The sequence below is a fragment of the Lutra lutra genome, chromosome 4 (genome assembly GCF_902655055.1).
Source record: "Lutra lutra chromosome 4, mLutLut1.2, whole genome shotgun sequence".
Lineage (NCBI taxonomy): Eukaryota > Metazoa > Chordata > Mammalia > Carnivora > Mustelidae > Lutra > Lutra lutra.
Window position 1 is genome coordinate 32,118,900 of NC_062281.1, and position 20,744 is coordinate 32,139,643.

The following is a 20,744-nucleotide window of genomic DNA, read 5'->3' on the forward strand; positions in this document are numbered from 1 at the left end:
TGTTTGAAACTGAAAAAAGTATCACACTAGTGAAAAAAGAATCACAACTATGAGATCTTTTCATGAAGTTTAAGACTTGGTAGTGGCTGTTGTTTTTTTATTACAACAATCTACAACGTTGGGGTGCCTGGGTGGCTCAGTCATTAAGCGGCGGCCTTCAGCTCAGGTCATGATGCCAGGGTTCTGGGATGGAGCCCCGCGTCGTCATCATCATCATCATCATCATCATTGGGCTCCCTATTCAGTGGGAAGGCTGCTTTTCCCTCTCCTGCTTCCCCTGCTTGTGTTCCCTCTCTCCCTGTGTCTTCTATCAAATAAATAAATAAAATCTTAAAAAAAAGAAGAATCTACAATATTGAATCAGGAGATCAGCTTTGAGACTTGGGAGAAGAAGCAGAGGAAAAAAAACGAATCTTAAATACTATCACAAGTTTAATAAATGTGTAAGAGTTTTTTTAAAAAACAAGAATATTAGGGGCGCCTGGGTGGCTCAGTGGGTTGGGCCTCTGCCTTCAGTTCAGGTCATGATCTCAGGGTCCTGTGATCAAGCCCCGCAGGGAGCCTGCTTCCCCCTCTCTCTCTGCCTGCCTCTCTGCCTACTTGTGATCTCTCTCTGTGTCAAATAAATAAATAAATAAATCTTTAAAAAAAAAAGAATATTAGATACTTTATTTATTTATTTATTTATTTTTATTTGAGAGAGAGCAGAGAGAGGGGCAGGGAGAGAGGGAGGGAGAGGAACAAGCAGCCTCCACGCTGAGCAGGGAGTCCTGTGCAGATCTTGATCTCATCACCCTGAGCTCATGACCTGAGCTGAAATCAAGAGTCCACATTAACCGACTGAGCCACCCACGTGTCCCCCAAATTAGATATTTTTAAAGTAAAAAAAAAAAAATTACAATCAAGATTACTCATCCAGATAGAAAAAACATGTTAAGAAAACACAAGAACAAAGCAAAAATAAGCAAATTAATTTAAAAATATGAAAAATGACTTAATTAAAAGCAAAAACCCACCAAACTTCAATCACAGCTACGTCATACAGAGAATGACATTTGTATAAATCCATAGGCAACAAGCAGGAATGACTAGGTTTTAAAAACTGATTTCCAAAAACACCTTAATTTAACCATTAAAGTTATAAAAGGTATAAAGGCCTTTTTTAGAGGCACCAGGGCGGCTCGGTCAGTTAAGTGTCTGACTCTTGATTTCAGCTCAGGTCATGATCTCAGGGATAGGAGATCAATCCATGTCTGGTTACGGGCTTAGAATAGAGTCGGCTTGCGATTCTCTCTCTTTCCTTCTACCCCCCACCCTGCACACTCTCTCTCTCTCTCCCTCTCGCCAATAAATAAATAAATAAATAAATAAATAAATAAAATCTTTTAAGAAATTAAAAAGGTCTTTTTAGTTACTAGTCCTGAGACAGTAAACATCATACCTCTACTTAATAATTTGATTTTGAAAATTAAATAACAGAAATGTGGTTAACTCCATAACCTGGACTTGCCTTTAATAAGTAAGCTGATAATTTCAACCCTGAGATATTTCTCATATATCTAGATTGATTTTTCATTAAATTTTTTTTCCTTGTAAGAAGTTATGTGGCAACACACACACACACACACACACACACACACCCCAAATAACACCTTGAACAGAGCAAGATAGTACTTTATGCTAGAAAAGAATTTTTTAATCCTGAAAATTATAGACAGAGTAGCATTTGAAAAGATATGAACTTAAAAGAGAAAATTTCAAGCATTTAGAAGAGAAAAGGTATGTATGCATTAAGTAAAACTAATTCCTTTAATAAACTTATAAAGAATCTAAATCCTTTCGTGATAAGGTAGGCATACAAAAAAAAATAGAAGAATATAGTTCAGTCTCAAAAAAAAAAAATTTAAGCGTCACATGTGATGTCGTTTCAGCAAGCTAGGGGAACATGATTGATGATGCAGTGTAGAATTAGCCCGGTGACCAAGGCCGGGGAGGCTACGGGACCTCACCTGTGATGAACTCCAGTTTAGGTTGTCGGCATCTCTCACTGGACTAATCGACTGTCCTATTTTCTGCAAATCCCTGTTCCAGAATGAACTATTTAATACTCAGATCTGACAGGGAACATCAAACGATGCATCAACTAGCCATCCTGTAGGATCAGTGATGTGGCTGAACAGAGTATGCAGACCCTACAATACACTCATGTGCTGTTAGAATGAATTTAGTCATCATACAAGCTCTTCTTGTTTTTCCTTTTTTGGCCATGATGAGCCCTTCCTTATACTGAAGCCCCGAGCTCATTTCAAATCTGGCTAAAAGGCAGTTCTGACTTTCGGCAACTCTGATGAACAACAGGGAATCAGGACGAGCGTGTGTGTGGTGGGGACTGGGAGTTGTAAATCTCTCTGGGAAGTCATGTAACACTTATATCCTATCTTCTCCTCACCTACAAAATGGAAATAATGTTAGTCCTGCCTACTTCATGGGGATGTTAGGGAACTTTCTGTGCAATTGGGATGTATGTTAAAGGTCTTCTTTTTTCCCTTAGGATTTTATTTATTTATTTATTTATTTCACAGAGGGAGAGGGAGAGCGCACAAGCAGGGGGAGCAGGCAGAGGGAGATGCAGGCTCCCAGCTGAGTAGGGAGCCCGATGCAGGACTCGATCCCAGCACCCTGGAATCATGACCTGAACCGAAGGCAGACACCCAACCAACTGAGCCACCCAGGCATCCCTGTTAAAGGTCTTTATGAATCCTGCAGTGCAGAGCAAATTCAAGTAATTCTCTACCAGAATAGCAGATTTATAATTGAGACACCAGTAAAGAGGAATAACAATTCCAGTGCTCACAAGCAGAAATGATGGCTAATTATGAGTGTACATCAAGTCACTGGCTAACTCTTGAGACCTCGTTTTGTCACTGTTACCACTCTCTCCAGTCATACTTGTATTCTTCACGTTCCCTTGAGCCAAACTCGTTTTCACACCCCAATTTTGCACTTACTGTCATCTCTCTACATAGTTAGCGACTCTCTTGGGTCCTTGTATGGCTTCTCATCATCTGGGTTTCAACTTTAATGATACCTGTTCAGAAATGCCCCCATTGATATCTAACATCATGGTGCCACTGCCCTGCCCCACTCTAATCTCATGTAATCATTATTTTCTTTTTAACATTTATTATCAAAATATCGTATTTCTTCTTTTAGCTGTTCATGGATAAAGTCATCACTCTGTAAGAGCACTGTGCCCTTTTTTGGAAGAAGGACATGTGTGACCAAGCAGTCTGTCACCAAGCAAGATCAAACTGCCAACATTCTGGACGACAGGAAGTTCATAGTGACCTTGTCAAATCAGAGAAATGATCAGCTGGAAACCTGATTTTCCCAGAGGAACCAGGTAAGGAAAGAAAACATACAAGGACAAAAAAAAAACACTGAACAGACTCAGGATAAATTGACTTTTTTTTTCTTTGCCCTTTTATATATAAGATGCTAGAACTGGCATAACATACTAAGCAAAAATAACCATTTAGAGAATAGAATTTCTTGTTCTTATTTGTCAGTACCCTGTAACCGGAATCCTAAGAAAAAACAGACTAAAGTAGCCTGAATAGATGAAACTGACAATTTTCTATATGATGCATTTGGATAAGTAAAGACATTCTCTTAAAATTAAATTCAAAATGTGTGTACTTATTGTTCACATAACTCATTTGCCTGTAATTTCCATTCTATAGCATATGGAATGTTATTTTAAAACATTCTCTCTTAATCTCATCCTCTAAGGCACATTTATTTGTTGGCATTCCTCAACATCCTCTTTCAAAAAAAGTCTTCTTTTTTTTAAAAGCAAGCTCTATGCCCAATATGGGGGCTCGAACTCATGACGCCAAGATCAAGAGTCACATGTTCTACTGACTGAGCCAGCCATGCACCCCTCTCTTCACTTCTGAGATACTTAATTCCCTTCCACTCCCTATTTAGCTGCCCCACAACTCACTCACCAAGGCCCTGCTTTCAGCTTTCAGCAGATCTGTATTTGGTGTTTCTTCTTCTAAATTCCAATTCAGAATTATGTATATCCCTACTATGACACTTGAAGTACATGATTATAATTGTGTATGTGTCTGTCTTTCTCATTGGAGTCTACTTATATTATCAAATACGTAGTCCATGGGCTTAGGTTTTACAAAGCACAGCAGGCATTCAATACATGTTTTCATCTGATACTTTTCCATAGTGCTAACATGTTTTTTTAACCATTTCCCATCTATTCCTTTATTGCTACTGTTTGAATGTCAACATGGGTGGGATTGGGTGCATTTGTTTCTATGTTTTTCCATGGTAAAAACTCATACCTTCTTTGAAAGAAATAAAATCCACAAGTAATGGAGTCAAGAGGCTTTGCTGTGCTGTTTAAGCCAGACAACTGTCAATTTTCCATTTAACTGGAAGGAAAGCATATTGAAGAAAATCCCGGCGAATAGATGAGCTGTATATAGTTTTGTTTTTCCATTAAGTTACTCAGTCACGTAAATAAGTTTCACGGTTGAACACCGACCCCAGAGCCAGGGCCTTGGGTTGAATTGTGGCTCTGACCTTTGCTAAACTGATTTGACCTTAGGCAAAATTTCTTTATCTTTCTGTGCCTTAACTTTCTCTTTGCTAAAATGGGGGTAATAATTGTACTGAATGCACAGGGTGATCTGAGATATATTCAACGATTATTTATTAGGATATTACATATCAGGCTCTGCTCTTGATAGGAGCTGTCAGACATGAAAAAAAAAGATAAAAATTCCTTCTTCATAGAGTTTGTATTCCAGTTAGCATAAAAAACATAAATACACATATATGTGTTGGTGATAAGAGCTATGGGGGATAAAAGAGGAAAGAGAAGTAGGAGATATGAGCTGTTAAGGAATAAGTGGGATTTGAACTTGTAGACAGATGGCCAGGGAATTTCACATTTGCAAAATCAACCTGTAAATAGAGATTAAAGAAAGTGAGGGTCCTGGCAGCATCAGTTGCTATGGGGCAAGCCTGGAAGGCAGAGGGAACAGTAATTACAAAAACCTTGAGAAAGAAGCATGTCTGGTAGGTTCAAGGGGCAGCAAGAAGGCCAGTGCAGCTGTAGTAGAGCGAACAAGGAGGACATTTTAGGCAACAGGTGTATGTGTGTGATGCATACTTGAGCTCATGCGGGGGGGAAATCAGAGATCAGATGAGGCCCTGGGTACTGTGATGGCAACTACAGCTTCTGAAGAGAAACAGGAGCTCCTGAAAGGGTTAAGAACAGGAGTGAAAGAATGAGATTCTCATGTCTTAACATATTCCTCCAGTTTAGCGGTCTTACTGAAAGCTGACTGGCTGGGAATGGGGTAAGAGGAGGGGGACGAGGGAGTTGAAAGGTGTTGCAGGGGAGAGCAACAGCAGAGGGAAGAAGACCAGTCAGAGGATAGCAGTTAGACTGTAATGGTAGTCAAAAGATGATGGAGTTTGGACCCAGGAGGAAGCAGTGTGGGTGCTAGGAACTGGGCAGATTCAGGATCTATACTGAGGGTATAGCCAATAGGATACCTGGGCTGATAAGATACAAAGTGGAAGAGGAAAAAGAAGAGTCTAGAATTACACCAATATTTCTTGGTCTAAACATCTAGAAAAGTGGTGCTTCCATGAACTGAAATGAGCTAATATAGCTTAATGTATGATTCTTACCATTATGCTAAAATGTATTAACACATTAGTTAGTTAATATATGTAAAGCTCTTAGTATAGTACTTAATACCAAGTCACCCCAAGGTCAATGTTTGCTGTTATGATGAATACATTGAGATGGGAAAAATTTTAAATCCCAACATATATTCCATTTAAATATGGGAAAATGTTCATGTTAGAGTTACAACTTTCGGTCTTCGGAAGTGCCTGGGTGGCTCAGTCGCTCAAGCATCTGCCTTCTGCCCAGGCCATGGGATCGAGTCCCGTGTCAGGCTCTTTGCTCTGCGGGGAGGCTCCTTCTACCTCTGCCTGCCACTCCTCCTGCTTGTGCTCACTCTCTGACAAATAAATAAAATCTTAAAATAAAAAAAAAGATTGAAATGAGAAATTGGAAGACTCTCCATTGGCAGAGAAAGAATAGGAAATGTGATTTTCAAGTAATGACCAAACTCAGTCTTCTTCAATTCCCCTTTTCACATCCAAGTGCCTTAAAAAAAAAAAAAAAAAAAAAAAAAAAAGATTTTATTTATGTGAGAGAGAGAGCAAGCAGGGAGAGCAGCAGGCAGAGGGCAAAGCAGGCTCCCTGATGAGCAAGGAGCCTGATGAGGGACTCCATTCCAGGACCCTGGGATCGTGACCTGAGCTGAAGGCAGACACTTAATGACTGAGCCACCCAAGGCATCCCTGCACATGCCTTTAATACTGGAACTCTTTCTGTTCTTTAGTCTTGAAAGTATGACTATCCTCAAAAACAACAACAACAACAACAACAACACACACTACCTTTTCAAAGCAGTCTGTTTTACACTCACTCTAGCAATGGAATTTACATTAAGTGGTAGCATTGTAAGTACCACTGGAGTACCCTGTGTTTTGAAGAAACAGCAATGACACTTATATTTTACCATTATGTTTTCGAAACTGTGAAACCAATACAATGAAAATATTAGAGAATGCTGAAATGCACAGAAATATCCTAACCAGTGTAACCTGAAGCGCTTCTGGGTTTTATGCAACAGCACCTGTGTTTGTCTGTGGAGTTCATTTCCCATTGGAGAGTTGTAGATGAAATTTCAAGCTGAAAATATCTGAAGTCTTATTCATGACAGAGAAAGGGTCCTGGCTATGGAAACGACTATGTGACTAATCCTATTTGGTTCATTGATTTTGTATCTGTTCCCCTTCATGAATATCTGGAACCAGACAGTGGGACCCTTTCCACAATTACTACTATGATTTGTACCGTTTACCCCAGTGGGCATTAGCTTATACCTATAATTCTCTTTCTGTAGAAGGTAAAGCTCTATTAAAATGTATGTTAATGGGCATGTTCCCTTGTAGTTTAAGTCTTCATGTATAACAGGGCCTGGTAAATGGGCAAACTCAGGGACCAACAAACAGACAACAAATTAAGGTTTGGGTGCTTTGACTGCACCGAGACTAAAACAAACAAATGCAGAAAGAAAGCACTAACTGCTGGTAACCACCCCATCCACCTCCACTGTGTTTTCCTCTGAAAGTTGGGGGCATTAGAGAAAATTCTTTGTCATTCAGTGATTCCAAAATCCACTGTTTAACATACTTATGTTATTTTTTTCTAAAGCCAAAGCCTTACAGTAACTTACAGATCGATTTGTCTCTTAAGTGGAAGGAACAAAGATAGGAAAGGAATTTGGGAATCTAAGTAACCTCTTTCATTTTTAATGTCACGGAGGTGCTGTGGGCTGTGGTTCTCCTAATTCAATAAAGGATACAAGTTCTGAGACTGGCACACATTCAGCACTGGGATTCAAAATAACTAAAGTTCTAATTGGTGGAAGTCCACTGGAGACAGATTTCACAGTGCTTCTTGTGATTTGGGGAGTTGCCCTATCATTATTTCCAATGATAATTAAAATGCAGAACTTACTCTTTTTAGTTTGGGGCAAATTCTTGAATTTCTCCTTCTTTCTTCTTTCTAATTTTCCATTTACACATAATCTCATCTAATAACATTTTGTTTAATGTTGATGCTTAAAATTTATAGTCAAATAGTACTTCATGGTTTATAAAGTGTTCTCATATAAATTTCATATTCAGTACTTTTACTGGTTCAAATTTTTTTTTTACAAACTGTCCTGACAATCCAAAGATGAAGAAATTATTCATACTATTTCTGTTCTTTGGATGTATAATTTGAAGCTCTCAGAAAAATTACTGGATCCCTAAGTACTCATAGTTTTAAGGAGTAGACCCGTAACTTGAACCGAAGTCTTTAGTTTTAAAAATGTGTACTCTTTTCATCTCATTACAGTTAAGTTTTGGTAATTAATTCACTAATAAAGTTCTCTGAGTATTTTCCAGAGGAGTTCAGTCAAGACAGTTTGTTCAAGAATGGGTAGAATCACAGTGTTAGGGAGTCAGGGTGAAGGGAGGTAGTGAGGAGAGACCAAAATTGGTTATGGATAAGCCACATAACAGAAAAAGAATACTCTTAAAATATTCGAATGTGAAATGCACAGCGTTTAGTATATTGTACAAGTAATAGATCAATCTGTATTTTTACTGCCATATTTCATCATATCTAAAAAGAATGTCTTATAAGATGCACCACCAAGAGGAAAAAAAAAGGAAAACAAAACCCTGCTAATTAAACAATGATACACCATTGATCATAAGATACTTTCAGATTTTAAAAAGCTAAAATGTGAAAGAAAAAAAAAAGGGGGGCCAATCTTAGAATCAAAGAAGTACAGAAGTGGTAACTGCAGGGTATAAAAGTTCTCGAAATCGGTCATAACACAACCTTACTAGACAATCAGTAAGCCTTTATTAAGTGCCTGTGGATGAGCACGATGAAGCAAAATGTATAATCTAGGTGAAGAAGCTTAAGTGCTACATACGAAATATTAATTACCATCCTTCAGTTTCACAATGTTGACCACTGTTGAAGAAAACAGATCCACTTATGCAAAAAGATGTCCAAGTGTGCAAGTGTCAGGAGAGATGGTAAAGGAGGGAGGAAGGAAAGGAGGAAGAAGCTGGGGGAGGGAGGATGGCTTGGAGGACAGCTAGAAGAGTGGAGGAAGGGTCTAATTTAACCAGAAGCTTCACTGAAATTCAACAGTGGTCTGAAAACTATCTGCACCCAATCTCCTGATTATATAAATAATAACTTCTGTCCTGGATGTGAAATATTACTTTAAAACAATAGCAGCTTTGAAAAAAGGCTGCATGCGTTTTTATAACATCTGTAGCTTCATGTCTAACACTGAGCATTTTTCCATTCTTGTATATTTTTTAAATCATGAAGATAGATAGAAAACTAAATAATAGAAACAGTTCTCAAATTTGAACCAAATATAATGATTAAATGTTGGGCAATGCTTCGAGATTAAATTGTGTTATGACTGGTTATCAACTTCCTTAATGACTGAAAAGCTTTAGAATTTCTGATTAAAATTAAAGAGTTGTTTGAGCTGAAACTAACTAATCATCTAAATATTATACTTGGGCATTTTGCATATATCATCACAAAAATCTGTGTGCTGAACTGGAAAGATGAAATTAGATTGTTTCTAATTAAAAACATTTCTGTTTCTGTAATGAGAGTTTCATACATAAATTGCTCTATAATGTGAAATAACTGCTTTTGAAATTACTCAAATAAAAAGAAAAGATAATAACCCTTTAAGTGTGCATTATGCTCATAAATTTATTTTTGAAATAATTCGAAAGAGATATGGTAAGCCACATTTTACATTCTGATGTTATCATACAGTTGCTGTGATTAAGGAAAAACTAACCTAGTAATGGTAATCACTTCTTTTGAGAGATAAAATTATAAATAAATAATAATGCAGGGCAATTTCATTTTTAAAAGTCAATAATGAATTCCATCTGCTGCATGCCATTAAAAATCAAAGAAGTTACTTACATGCTTCAGATCTTTTTATATCTTTATTCCTTTCACTTAAAAGTACAGGTCGATCCATCAATAATAATGTTATTTTAACTTGTTTGACCAAAACTTAAAAAAAAAATGATGAAAACCTCCTATTTCTCTCCTCCTTTCTCTGGAGCCCAGACAACTTAAAGGAATAAAATACTAAAGGAAAACAAATACATTTAAGCAAACTGTTAGGAGGATGGTTAGGAGAAATTACTGAAATGTATTATCAGCCTTTGAAACCCAGAGCAGTGGTGATTAAATCTGAGCGTGTGACTCGATCACTATTATTTCCCCAACTGTGTACAATTTTTCAGTTAGGGACAAGGGAAGACCATATGGAAGCCTTATTGACAAATGATTTCCTGCGAATGCATGAAAAGAAGTCACTAATGACTTGTCATAAATGCTCACCGGACATAAAAATAAACCCTAAATCACTATGTCTGAACGTATTTCTGAGAGCACCTCCTGATAGAATCGTACTTAGCAGCACCACCTATAGCAAATCAGGACAAAAAATGTACGTGCACAGAAAGTCTCTTCTAGATCCTGTATTTAGATTTAGTATTTCAACGGAGTTTACTCCCTCCAGGCTTCCCTGCCAAGCATTTCCTTTCTAGAGGCTGTAACCAACATATCCATAGCTTATCCAGTTTTTGAAAAGAGAATATAAAGTCAGCCTTATCTGACTTTCCCAAAATGACGTGTTTAAAGCAGAGAGCACTTATACATACCTTTGCGAGTGCAGAACATTTCTGAGGTCCTCCTTTCAAGCCTATTCAGCCAGTACTATGCTGCTTTCAGGAAGAGAGGACAGGGATTGTGGTTCTTATGTTTCCCTGGGTAATACAACACTTCCTCTCCGGGAGAGTGCCCTCTCCTCCCCTGGTGGCAGTGTGAGAAGTTCGGAAGTTTCTGTTTCTGCACACAGGAAACTACCCGCCTTGTGACTGTGGACTTGCTCTTGGCTCACTGAACGTTTTGGAAACAGTGCCAGCATGCTCTGCATAATGCTACCAAGTTGACCCTACAAGTCTGTCATGAAGTGAGATAAAAGGACTCAGTATCTAACTTCTGTACCGTTTCTTATCATAAAGTAAATCAATGGCATGACCACTTTTTTTTTTTTTTAAAGATTTTATTCATTTCATTTGACAGACAGAGATCACAAGTAGGCAGAGAGGCAGGCAGAGAGAGAGGAGGAAGCAGGCTCCCTGCCGAGCAGAGAGCCCGATGCGGAGCTCGAGCCCAGGACCCTGGGATCATGACCTGAGCTGAAAGCAGAGGCTTTAACCCACTGAGCCACCCAGGCGCCCCGGCATGACCACTTTTAATGAATCTCTATTATTCAGTCTTAATAGCACTGACAGGCAGTAGATTTGACAAGCTGGATATTAACATTCCTGGTGTTTTGTACCTTTACAGATTTTTAAATTCTGTTGGCTCACTGTCCAAACATAAGTTTGATTTTTTTCCCCCAGAAACACCCACTGCATCATGAGACAGTATTCTTATACTAATTTTATACTATTGTGGTTATTTCTTTCTATATTTCTTCCCTATTAGAACAAGGAGAGAGTCTGCCACAACATTCCTCAACGTGCTGACCACTTAGTAAATTGAGTGAATGGATAGGGGTCATAATAACTCTTTCCTTCCTACCTGGTCCCCTCTTAATCCACACTTCTGTTAGCTCTATGGAAGTGGGTGGCAGCCTCCACAGCCTGACTCTCCTGGACTCCCTACTCAAGTCCTTCAACTTCAAAAGATTTTGCTGGACACTTCTTTTTTATTCTCCCCTGTCATTACACTTTTATATCTCAGCTCACTGAGATCTACACATAGTTGTTCTGTATTTTATTTGGGGGTAGGAGTCACAATCATAGGGTGTAGAAATGTTAACTCAGATCCTCGCAAGTCCAAGGACTCCTGGATGCCAGGACAGGTGGGCTTCAGGGACAAGATAAAAGATACAAAGGACACTGAACACTGTGTGCAGACTTTGTACCCTGTAATGAGCTGACAATGGTTATAAAGAAGACAGAGTTCATGTTCAGAACAATGACACTCCGTATCACAGCAAGAATACTACGATTTTCAATTCAACACAGAATCTACAGCCTTTGCGAAGTTCTGACAGCTCCATAATAAACTACTCATTGCCTAGTGAAGAATCTAACCAAGCCAGTGATTTTTAGAGGGAAATGCAGTAAACTAGCAATATGATTCATTCTCAAATAAAAATTTATAATGTCTCATCTTTTCTATGGAGGTATTTTGTATCCACTACAAACTCTTTATTTGGCTTCTTTAAGAATTCCAGCAGTATTCCCTATGAATGCTATTTGATAAGACAACCTATGTAAAACTTCCAGTCAAGTTCTCAGCATTCTGCTGTAAGTTGGGGCTTAATAGATGCTAATTTCCATTTCTTTCCTTAATGACATGGCTGGCTTAAAGTAATGCTAGTAATAACAGTGCCTTACTTATGTTTAATGCTTTCTTATTTACAAAGTGCTTCAATTAATATTCTCATGTTATGCACACAACCACAGTGGGCGATGCTGTTTTATTCTCAAAAGTTTTGCCAAATTAGCTATATAGAGAAAATTAAAGACAGACTGCTTCCCTGCAGCTTTATATGGTGCATGAAAAAGAGGGGACAGAAGTGTTGTGAAGATGTCCTGATGTTCATCTTCAAATAATTCAGCATAGCTGCAAACTCCCATGGAAATAAAAGCAGCAGGTAAAAATCAGGAAGGAATTGGCTCTTTTTAAAAGCACGTCTTCATGTTAGAAGAAGAAACACACATATAAAAGCCCTGGACAAAATATAAATGCACAGTTTTCAACATCTGCAGAATATGCAAAGGAGGGCTTTGACATTTTTATGTCTCACATAGCCGGTAATGCTACCTGTATTTGCATTGCATGTGAATGTGAACAAGAAGGCTGCAAAAACACTTCCACATTCATATCAAACACACTTGTGAATTGGGATACAACAGATGTCTCTCTCAGGAAATAACTACGTTCATACTTATGTGCTATGTCTATACAACTTACATATTTCCCAATGTTTTGTCATTTGCTCTTTCTTATTTGCTCTCATTAGGAATCTGATAGGAGTTAGACTTGACTCACTTGTCAGCTAAGTGTAGTTCTTTGAGGGTTTTTTTGTAAGATGAAATCAGTGCTTTAATTGTGCTTAGACCTGTCCATTAGGCATCCGATGAACAGTTTCCTATGTGAGTACTGGCTCTTGGACATTGTTTTTTCCTAGCTGCTCATTATCTTTGGGATCCAAGCTGCCAAAGAGGTTCTCATTTAAAAATATTTTAAATGCTGTGATCAGAAATGCCACTGCTCCTACACCTCCTTTAGTTTTTATTCTAGAATCTTAGTTTTTAATTTATTTCTCTAGTTTACTTTTCATCTATTTTTATATCTGTTATTATAGCATGTAGATTAACCAATTTATGATAATGTGATTTTATTTTTTTGAAAGCATTTACAAATTTTATTATGGTAAGAACATTTAGCATGAGATCTATTCTCTTAAAGAAATTTAAGTGTACAATACATGATTGTTGACTATGATAATGTGACTTTAAAAGTCCCCGTTTGTTGATTTACTTTTATGACATGAAGAATTCTGCCTGATTACATAATTAGAGCTTGTTCAAAATGAAATTTTTTTAAAGATGGTAGAGAAAAAACCCTTTCCTAAAGGAAAATTTATCATAAAAACTCTTTCCAAGACTTGGGTAATTTGGGAGTCATGTGATCTTCCGATTTATAGATGTTAATTGTTGGCAGGTAGGATTATAAAAAGTACTTTTGGTAATATCACCTTACAATGCCAAGGATACAGTCTTAACCCGAGATGCGATTGGAGTGTGTACCCTTTCCAAATGCACTCTGCAAAAGAACAAGAACACTTTCCCTGGTCCAGAGAAAACATATAGCTTCGCTAGGAGAAAAGGTCACTTATCAAGTGTTTAATTTTTTTTTAATTTTATTTTTTGAACAGAGGTGCTGTTCGTTTGTTTGTTTGTTTGTTTGACAGAGAGAGAGATCACAAGTAGGCAGAGAGGGCAGGCAGAGAGAGAGGGTGTGGAAGCAGGCTCCCTGCTGAGCAGAGAAGCCAGATGAGGGACCTCAATCCCAGGACGTGAGATCATGACCTGAGGCGAAGGCAGAGGCCTAACCCACTGAGCCCCCCAGGCGTCCCATGAGGTGCTGTTCTTAAAAGAAATTCTGAACTGCTTAAGAGTACCCCCCTTATAGCTGGATATATAAAGGGTATTTTAAGTGTTGGGCTTCACTGGAAAGAAATAACTCCCAAAATTCCTGTAAGTTTCGCATGCATGAAAGAGCTTTCATTAAAGCAAATCTTGGAGCATGTAACAACTTCATGTTGTTTCCTGAGCTTCCATTAATTCGAGGCCAGCCTGGCTAAGCACAGGGGTCACAGCGCTGACTCAGACATCTGGTACACATGGGCTTTTCCATTTTCTTCCTTCTTGTGAACACACTTTATGACTAAAGAAAAGAAATCTCTTCTAGTTCCGGCTTTTTCTCTTAGGAAAAACGGTCACATATTAAAGAAGGAGCACTTTTTCCATTCTCTTCTTGCCTCCTGTTAACGTTTCTCAGCAATCTGTCCTCAGCAGTCAGTGTACCTCCTGCCTTGTCTGGGCTGCATCAGCCAATGCAAAGGTTGCAGTGAGGAACAGTTAAGGCTCCCGTACCCAGCCTACCTGGGTTCAAATCCCTGTTTCTCACCTTCCAGATAGGAGGTCTGAGATCAATATTGTCCTCTCCACCTCTGTTTTATCATCATGAAACCTGGGATTAAATACTTCCTACCTCATAGGGCTGCTAAAAGGATTAGAAGATTTAATACATACATGGTACTTAGAACAGCACTTGGCATGTAATCAGTACTCAATAAATGCTAGCTCTGTTAAATATCATTATGCAGAGAGCGCTATAAAAGCATGTGTAGGTGTCTCACATATTGCCCACCATCTCAAGATAAGCCATGTTTATATAACAGTCTTTAGTATGCAGAAATTTCTTGGGATGAACCTTTAAAACAAAGCCTGAATAAACAAACAAGCAAAAAAGCGGAATCAGACCTATAAATAGAGAAAACAGGGTGGCCAGAGGGGAGGAGAGTGGAGGAGGAAATGGGCAAATGGGTGAAGGGAGTGGGAGCCACAGGCTTCCAGTTAGGAATGAGTAAGTCATGGGGATAAAAGGTACAGCATAGGGAAGTATAGTCAACGATACTGTAACAGGACTTGCATAGTGACAGATGGGAGCTACCCTTGTGAACATAGCGTATGTATACAGTTGTTGTTTCACTATGTTATGCACCTGAAACTGTAGCTTCAGAAGCTTCAGAAGAAAAAAAACCCTTTTACTTCATTCTGTATTTTTATGGGGTTTTTTTTCTTAATTTTAATTCCAATTAGTTAACATGTGTTATATTATTTTCAGGTATACAACATATTGATTTAACAATTCTATACATTACTCAGGGCTCATCATGTTAAATGTAGACTTAATCCCCATCACCTATTTCACCCATCTCCCCACCAGCCTCTCCTTTGGTAACCAATAGTTTGTTCTCTAGGGTTTTGTGTGTGTGTGTGTGTGTGTGTGTGTGTTTGTTTGTTTGTTTTTCCCTTACTTGTACTAATAATTACTATCAAAACACTCATTGGGCCAGAGACCCTTGTGCTGTTAGTGAAAGCCCTGCCCCTTGCATGCACACTGCCTACACTTGTGACCTTCATGGCCAGCCAAGTTTGTTCTCTATAGTGGAGTTTGTTTTTTGGTTTGTTTCTTTTTCCTTTTTTGTTGTTTCTTATATTCACATATGAATGAGATCATATGATATTTATCTTTCTCTGACTTATTTCACTTAGCATTATACCTTCTAGATCCATCCACGTTGTTGTAAATGACAAGGTTTCATTCTTTTTTTATGGCTGAGTAATATTCCAATCTTTATCCATTCATCTATCCATGAGCACTTGGTTTGCTTCCATAATATAGCTATTATAAATAATACTCCAGTAAACATAGGGGATGCATATATCTTTTCAGTTAGAGTTCTCATATTCTAAAAAAAGCTTTTCTTAACTGTCTGATTCAGAAAAGTCAAAAAGTACCAAGAGAAGAGGTACAGAAAAGAAATAAAGAAAAAACATGATCAATCATCATGCAAATGAGTTGTAGGCTTGATTTCAAGATCCAATAATAACGTTTAGAAGAAAATGAATGATATATACATAACAATCTATACAGTGTGTGAAAATTGTGATACCCTGAAAGAAATACATTAAACTTAATGTCGATTAAAATATTTACATCAGTCAATGGTGCTTTGGAGACTGCCTAGTAGTACATATTTTAACTTTTCACTTTATAAATTTATTATAATTATTAATTATAGAATTTCACTGGATACGAATAATGTACTTAAGTATACTGTCTTCATTTCCAGATGATGTTCTGCTTTAGTTTCTCTTTTACCCTTACTTATATTTATTTCACATAAACTTGAAAAGAGTATGCTTATCAGAAAGAAGTTTTTTTTTTTTTTTTGGCCACTCTTCAGGATTATGGACATCAAGAAGGGGAAACAACAAAGACCAACAAGAAGAAAATAAAAGAGAAAAATGATAAAGTGACTGGAGACTGATTAAGAAAAGAAAATGGAATACATTTCATTTTAGAAAATAATTCAAGATCTTCCAGTCTTATAAATCAATCCTGGAAAAAAGTAGTTCTCTTGAAAAATAATAGAATGAACTATTTTTTTGTTTGTTTGTACATTTTGTTTTACCAATTAAAATAAATACCAATTAAATAAATTAAAATTATACTATATTTGCTCTATTAGACATGTGGCTAGAAACTGATGTAAAAACTGGAATTCATTACTTTATTTTTTAAAACAATGTATTACACTTCCTGACAACGAAAGTCATGGGGTGTCTGGGTAGCTCAGTCAGTTAAACATTTGCCTTCAGCTCAGGTCATGATCCCAGGGTCCTGGGACGGAGTCCCACACTGGGCTCCCTGCTGCTCAGTGGGGAACCTGCTTCTACCTCTCCCTCTGCCTACTACTTTGCCTACTTGTGATCTCTCTCTCTCTCTCTGTCAAATTAAAAATAAATAAATAAATTCCTTTAAAAAATAAGATTTAAAAAAAAGTCACTGCCATAGCACAAATGCAAAATACTCTCCATCACTATCTAAAGGCTAGAGAGGATCCTAGATTTCAGCTAGGTTAATTTTGGAATAATCAGGAAAGAATGGGGAGAAGAAAAGAGAAGAGACTGGGGTGTTCAGGCTGTCTGACCAGCGATGCTAGTTTACACAGGACAAAGGCTTTGCCCCACCTGCTGTCATCTTTCCGATAGCCACTGTCCAGTTTTCCAGGGTCTATCCAGTTCTGGCTCAGTAATTCTCAGGGCAACATCTTTGCACTTGACAAACTCCCTCACATTGTCCTCGGCCCTTAGTATCCCTTTTCCCCGCAAAATGCATGCAGTCTAGTTTGTGTTCTCAGTCTAAGTACAAAAGCATGAGGACAATTAAAATCGATACCCAGACTAAATCCGACATGACAGAGTGGATTCACTGCTCAACATCACAGGATCTGGCCCTAACAACTCCCTTCCATCCTTATCCTCTTGTTCACTGACTGTAACACACACACGCCTTTTGGCTATTCCTTGAACACACCAAGCATGCTCCTGGCCTAAGGCCTTTGCACTTGAGGTTCTCCTTTTCTTACAACATTCTTCCCAGACATTGTCCTGACTTTGCTTCATCATTATATTTAGGTCCCTGTTCCTATACCCCTTCACTAAAGAGGTCTTCCCTCACTCCAGTACCCAAGGAAGCACCCACTGTATGCTTTCCTCTCATGATACTTGTCATTAACTGACATTATACATTTCTGTGTTTCTGAGTAGTCACCTTCACTAGAATTTAAGCTCTAAGAATGTTCAACTCCTCACATCCCAAACACCCTCTGAAACATTATAGAGTTCAACAAGTATCTTGTCCAATGACCCCAACCAGAAGTTGCTAGGCATGTAACAGGTGTTCAATGAGTATCTGTGGAAACCTTGACTGAATGAATATGTACACACTTTAGGCCGGTTCAAAAACATATTATAATAATATAATTTTTTTGTTATTTGATTTTAATTTTGATTTGATTAGACTTGGAGTGTCATTGAATGTTCTCTACAGGAATGTCATTTAAGTTGAGATTTAAAGGAAGAATAAATCAGGCAAAAAGGACTATGTGTTCAACAAGGGGTTATAAGCAGGGGAAAAGGAAACTAACTGTTCAGGACAGAGAAACTAACATGGGCAAACGCCTGGTGGCTAGAGAGAGCTTCAGCTGAAGTGAAGTGTGGACTGTAGCATGGTAAAGGAGAAGTCAAGACAAATTCGGGCAAAGAGAGAGAAGAGGTATACAATGAGAGAAATAAACAAGAACCAGTGCCTTCATGTGCCTTGTCAGTTATTTGGAGGGGGACACATTCTGAATGCAAAAGACCACCTGGGAGATGAACTATAATCCATTGTGATACTGAAGCTGAATGACAGTGGTGAGGACTAAAAGAGAAGATTCACTGACGAGACTTTACAGGTAGGATCGTATAGAACAGGAATCCTTGAGTGATTGCAGCTGTGCTGATCGGGAAGGCGAGGTAGGGGAGGTGGAGGAAAGAATCTAGTTTGGTAACAGAGAACAATGAAGAGGCTCAGGTTAAAGGAGGACCTTTTTTTTTTTTAAGATTTTATTTATTTGGCAGAGAGAGAGAGAGAGAGATCACAAGTAGGCAGAGAGGCAGGAAGAGGGGCTGGGGGAAGCAGGCCCCCTGCTGAGCAGAGAGCCCACCCATTATGGGGCTCCATCCCAGGACCCTGAGATCATGACCTGAGCTGAAGGCAGAGGCTTCAGCTGAAGGCAGACTGAGCCCCCAGGATCCCCCAAAGGGGACCTTATAAAACCCACTGTGGAAAGGTTGATTTTGAGATACCTGTGGAATATCCTAATGGATATGTTTAGTAAACAGCTGAATTTATAGATCTATTGTTAATCATAATTTTTTTGGCTAGAAATTTAGATTCAAGCATCATTTGCGCAGAGATGTGAATCAATATTGCTTAGGACAAACGTATTCTCATTATTCTTTATCTAGCTTCAACTACTATTAATATTTTATCCCTTTTCTTTTACATTTGTGTTTTCTTTCTGTGATATTTATGTGTACACACATATACACACAAGCAATGTGTATATCTGCTGAACCATCTGAACATAAGTTAGATGTATCATGGCCCTTTGTCCCTAAATACTAATGCATACTTCCTATGAATATAGATGTTTTTACATAACCACAGAGCTGTTTTTAACTTCAGTCAATTTCACACTGACATAATACTTTTATATGATCTGTTGTCTGTATTCCAGTTTTGACTACTGACCCAGTAATGACTCCAGACAGCATTTTAAATTCTCAAATAAAAGTCAATTTCTTGGGACGCCTGGGTGGCTCAGTTGGTTAAGCGGCTGCCTTCGGCTCAGGTCATGATCCCAGCGTCCTGGGATCGAGCCCCACATCGGGCTTTCTGCTCGGCGGGGAGCCCTGCTTCCTCCTCTCTCTCTGCCTGCCTCTCTGCCTATTGTGATTTTCTCTCTGTCAAATAAATAAATAAATCTTTAAAAAAAAAAAGTCAATTTCTTCTGCTACGTTTAGGTTTCAGCATTACACAAAAATCTAAGAACCACATTCAGTAGTTGATTTTGTTTGCATTTTCCTACCTATTACTAAAGCTCATTTCTTACAGCTTCTTATTTTTTATTTTTTAAAAAGATTTTATTTATTTGAGAGAGGAAAAGTGCCTGAGAGAGAGAGAGAGAGAAAGGGAGAGGGAAAAGCAGAATCCCCACTGAGCAGGGTGTCTGACATGGGGCTCAATCCCAGGACCCCAGGACCATGACTTGAACTGAAAGCAGACAGATGCCCCATTTCTTACAGCTTTTCAAATTCTACAGTTCCATCATCAATAAAGGGGAAAAGCCACCATATGAATAAAAATGAGTTGCCCAAATTGACCTCCTCTGTATAGTATTCGTCTTGACACAATTATAGGTAAACAAGCTTCTTAATATGCCAGATACCATTCTTTCTCTTACTAAGATCACTAGTTTGAGTTATATTCCTTTTTCTCTCTTCAGGAAAGGACCAAGTAGGAAAGGATGAAGAGTAGTGGTGGAGGGGGGACAAAGTCTATTCATAGAGTATTGTTTCTAATTAAGGTCACCTTTAAGAAGTATCAAAATTAGATAGAGTTAACTCATTAGGTTGTCAGTAAGAGTTCAGAGTAGGACAACATAAACCATCAACATTCCAAACCTTGCATGACCAGAGTGGCACAATGGGAGGCTTTATTTATAGGAATCCTTTGTACCCACTTACAAAGTTGCTAAACTGGTGTTCTGTTTCCTTGTGGGTGTTTGGGTAAAAGAAGAAAAGCATGCTTTGGCTTGTCACTGAGAGTTGTTCTCTAATGGAAAGGGAACTGACTTACCAGGATTATTTACCTCTACAAGTGCCCTAATTTAACATGGGTAAAAGCCACCCACACATGGACAAATGCCTTCCTCCCCTCTTTTTATGCACATATAAGAAATGCACCTGGACTACTCTGCAAGCCATGTCAAAGGCAGAGGTTTGTCAAGTCCAAATCTGTGATTTAAAAAAAAATCATCTATGATTATAATACATCTGTGATTAAATAAATCTAGCAGTCTTTAGCTGTCCACAGAAACCACCACCAAGATGACCAAACTATGGTATGTTTTCCATTAGTCTACTGGAAGATTTGCTGCTAAATACATGAACTCCAGCGAGCCTTCATAAAACAGATGCTTAGAAACAAGGTCCAAGGGTAGGTAGGGCTCTAGGGTAGTGGTAGAGCTAGGGGCTGTGAGATCAGATACATCTGAGTCTGAATTCTCTCTGTCCCTGACTCTGTAGCT

The 20,744-nt window shown here is 38.3% G+C and overlaps 1 protein-coding gene across 6 annotated transcripts in view; it reads right to left on the reverse strand.

Annotated features, from left to right (window-relative positions):
* Positions 1-20,744, reverse strand: part of OXR1 (oxidation resistance 1) — a 447,991-nt gene that overhangs the window by 116,174 nt on the left and 311,073 nt on the right. The window contains exon 1 of one of the 6 annotated variants that reach the window (XM_047724296.1): positions 10,390-10,423. The exons of the other annotated variants lie outside the window; for them this stretch is intronic. Coding sequence (XP_047580252.1) covers positions 10,390-10,408 — 19 coding nt within the window. The 5' untranslated portion in view covers positions 10,409-10,423. Of the gene's footprint in view, positions 1-10,389; positions 10,424-20,744 lie in introns of those variants that run through there. 6 annotated transcript variants of the gene reach the window in all.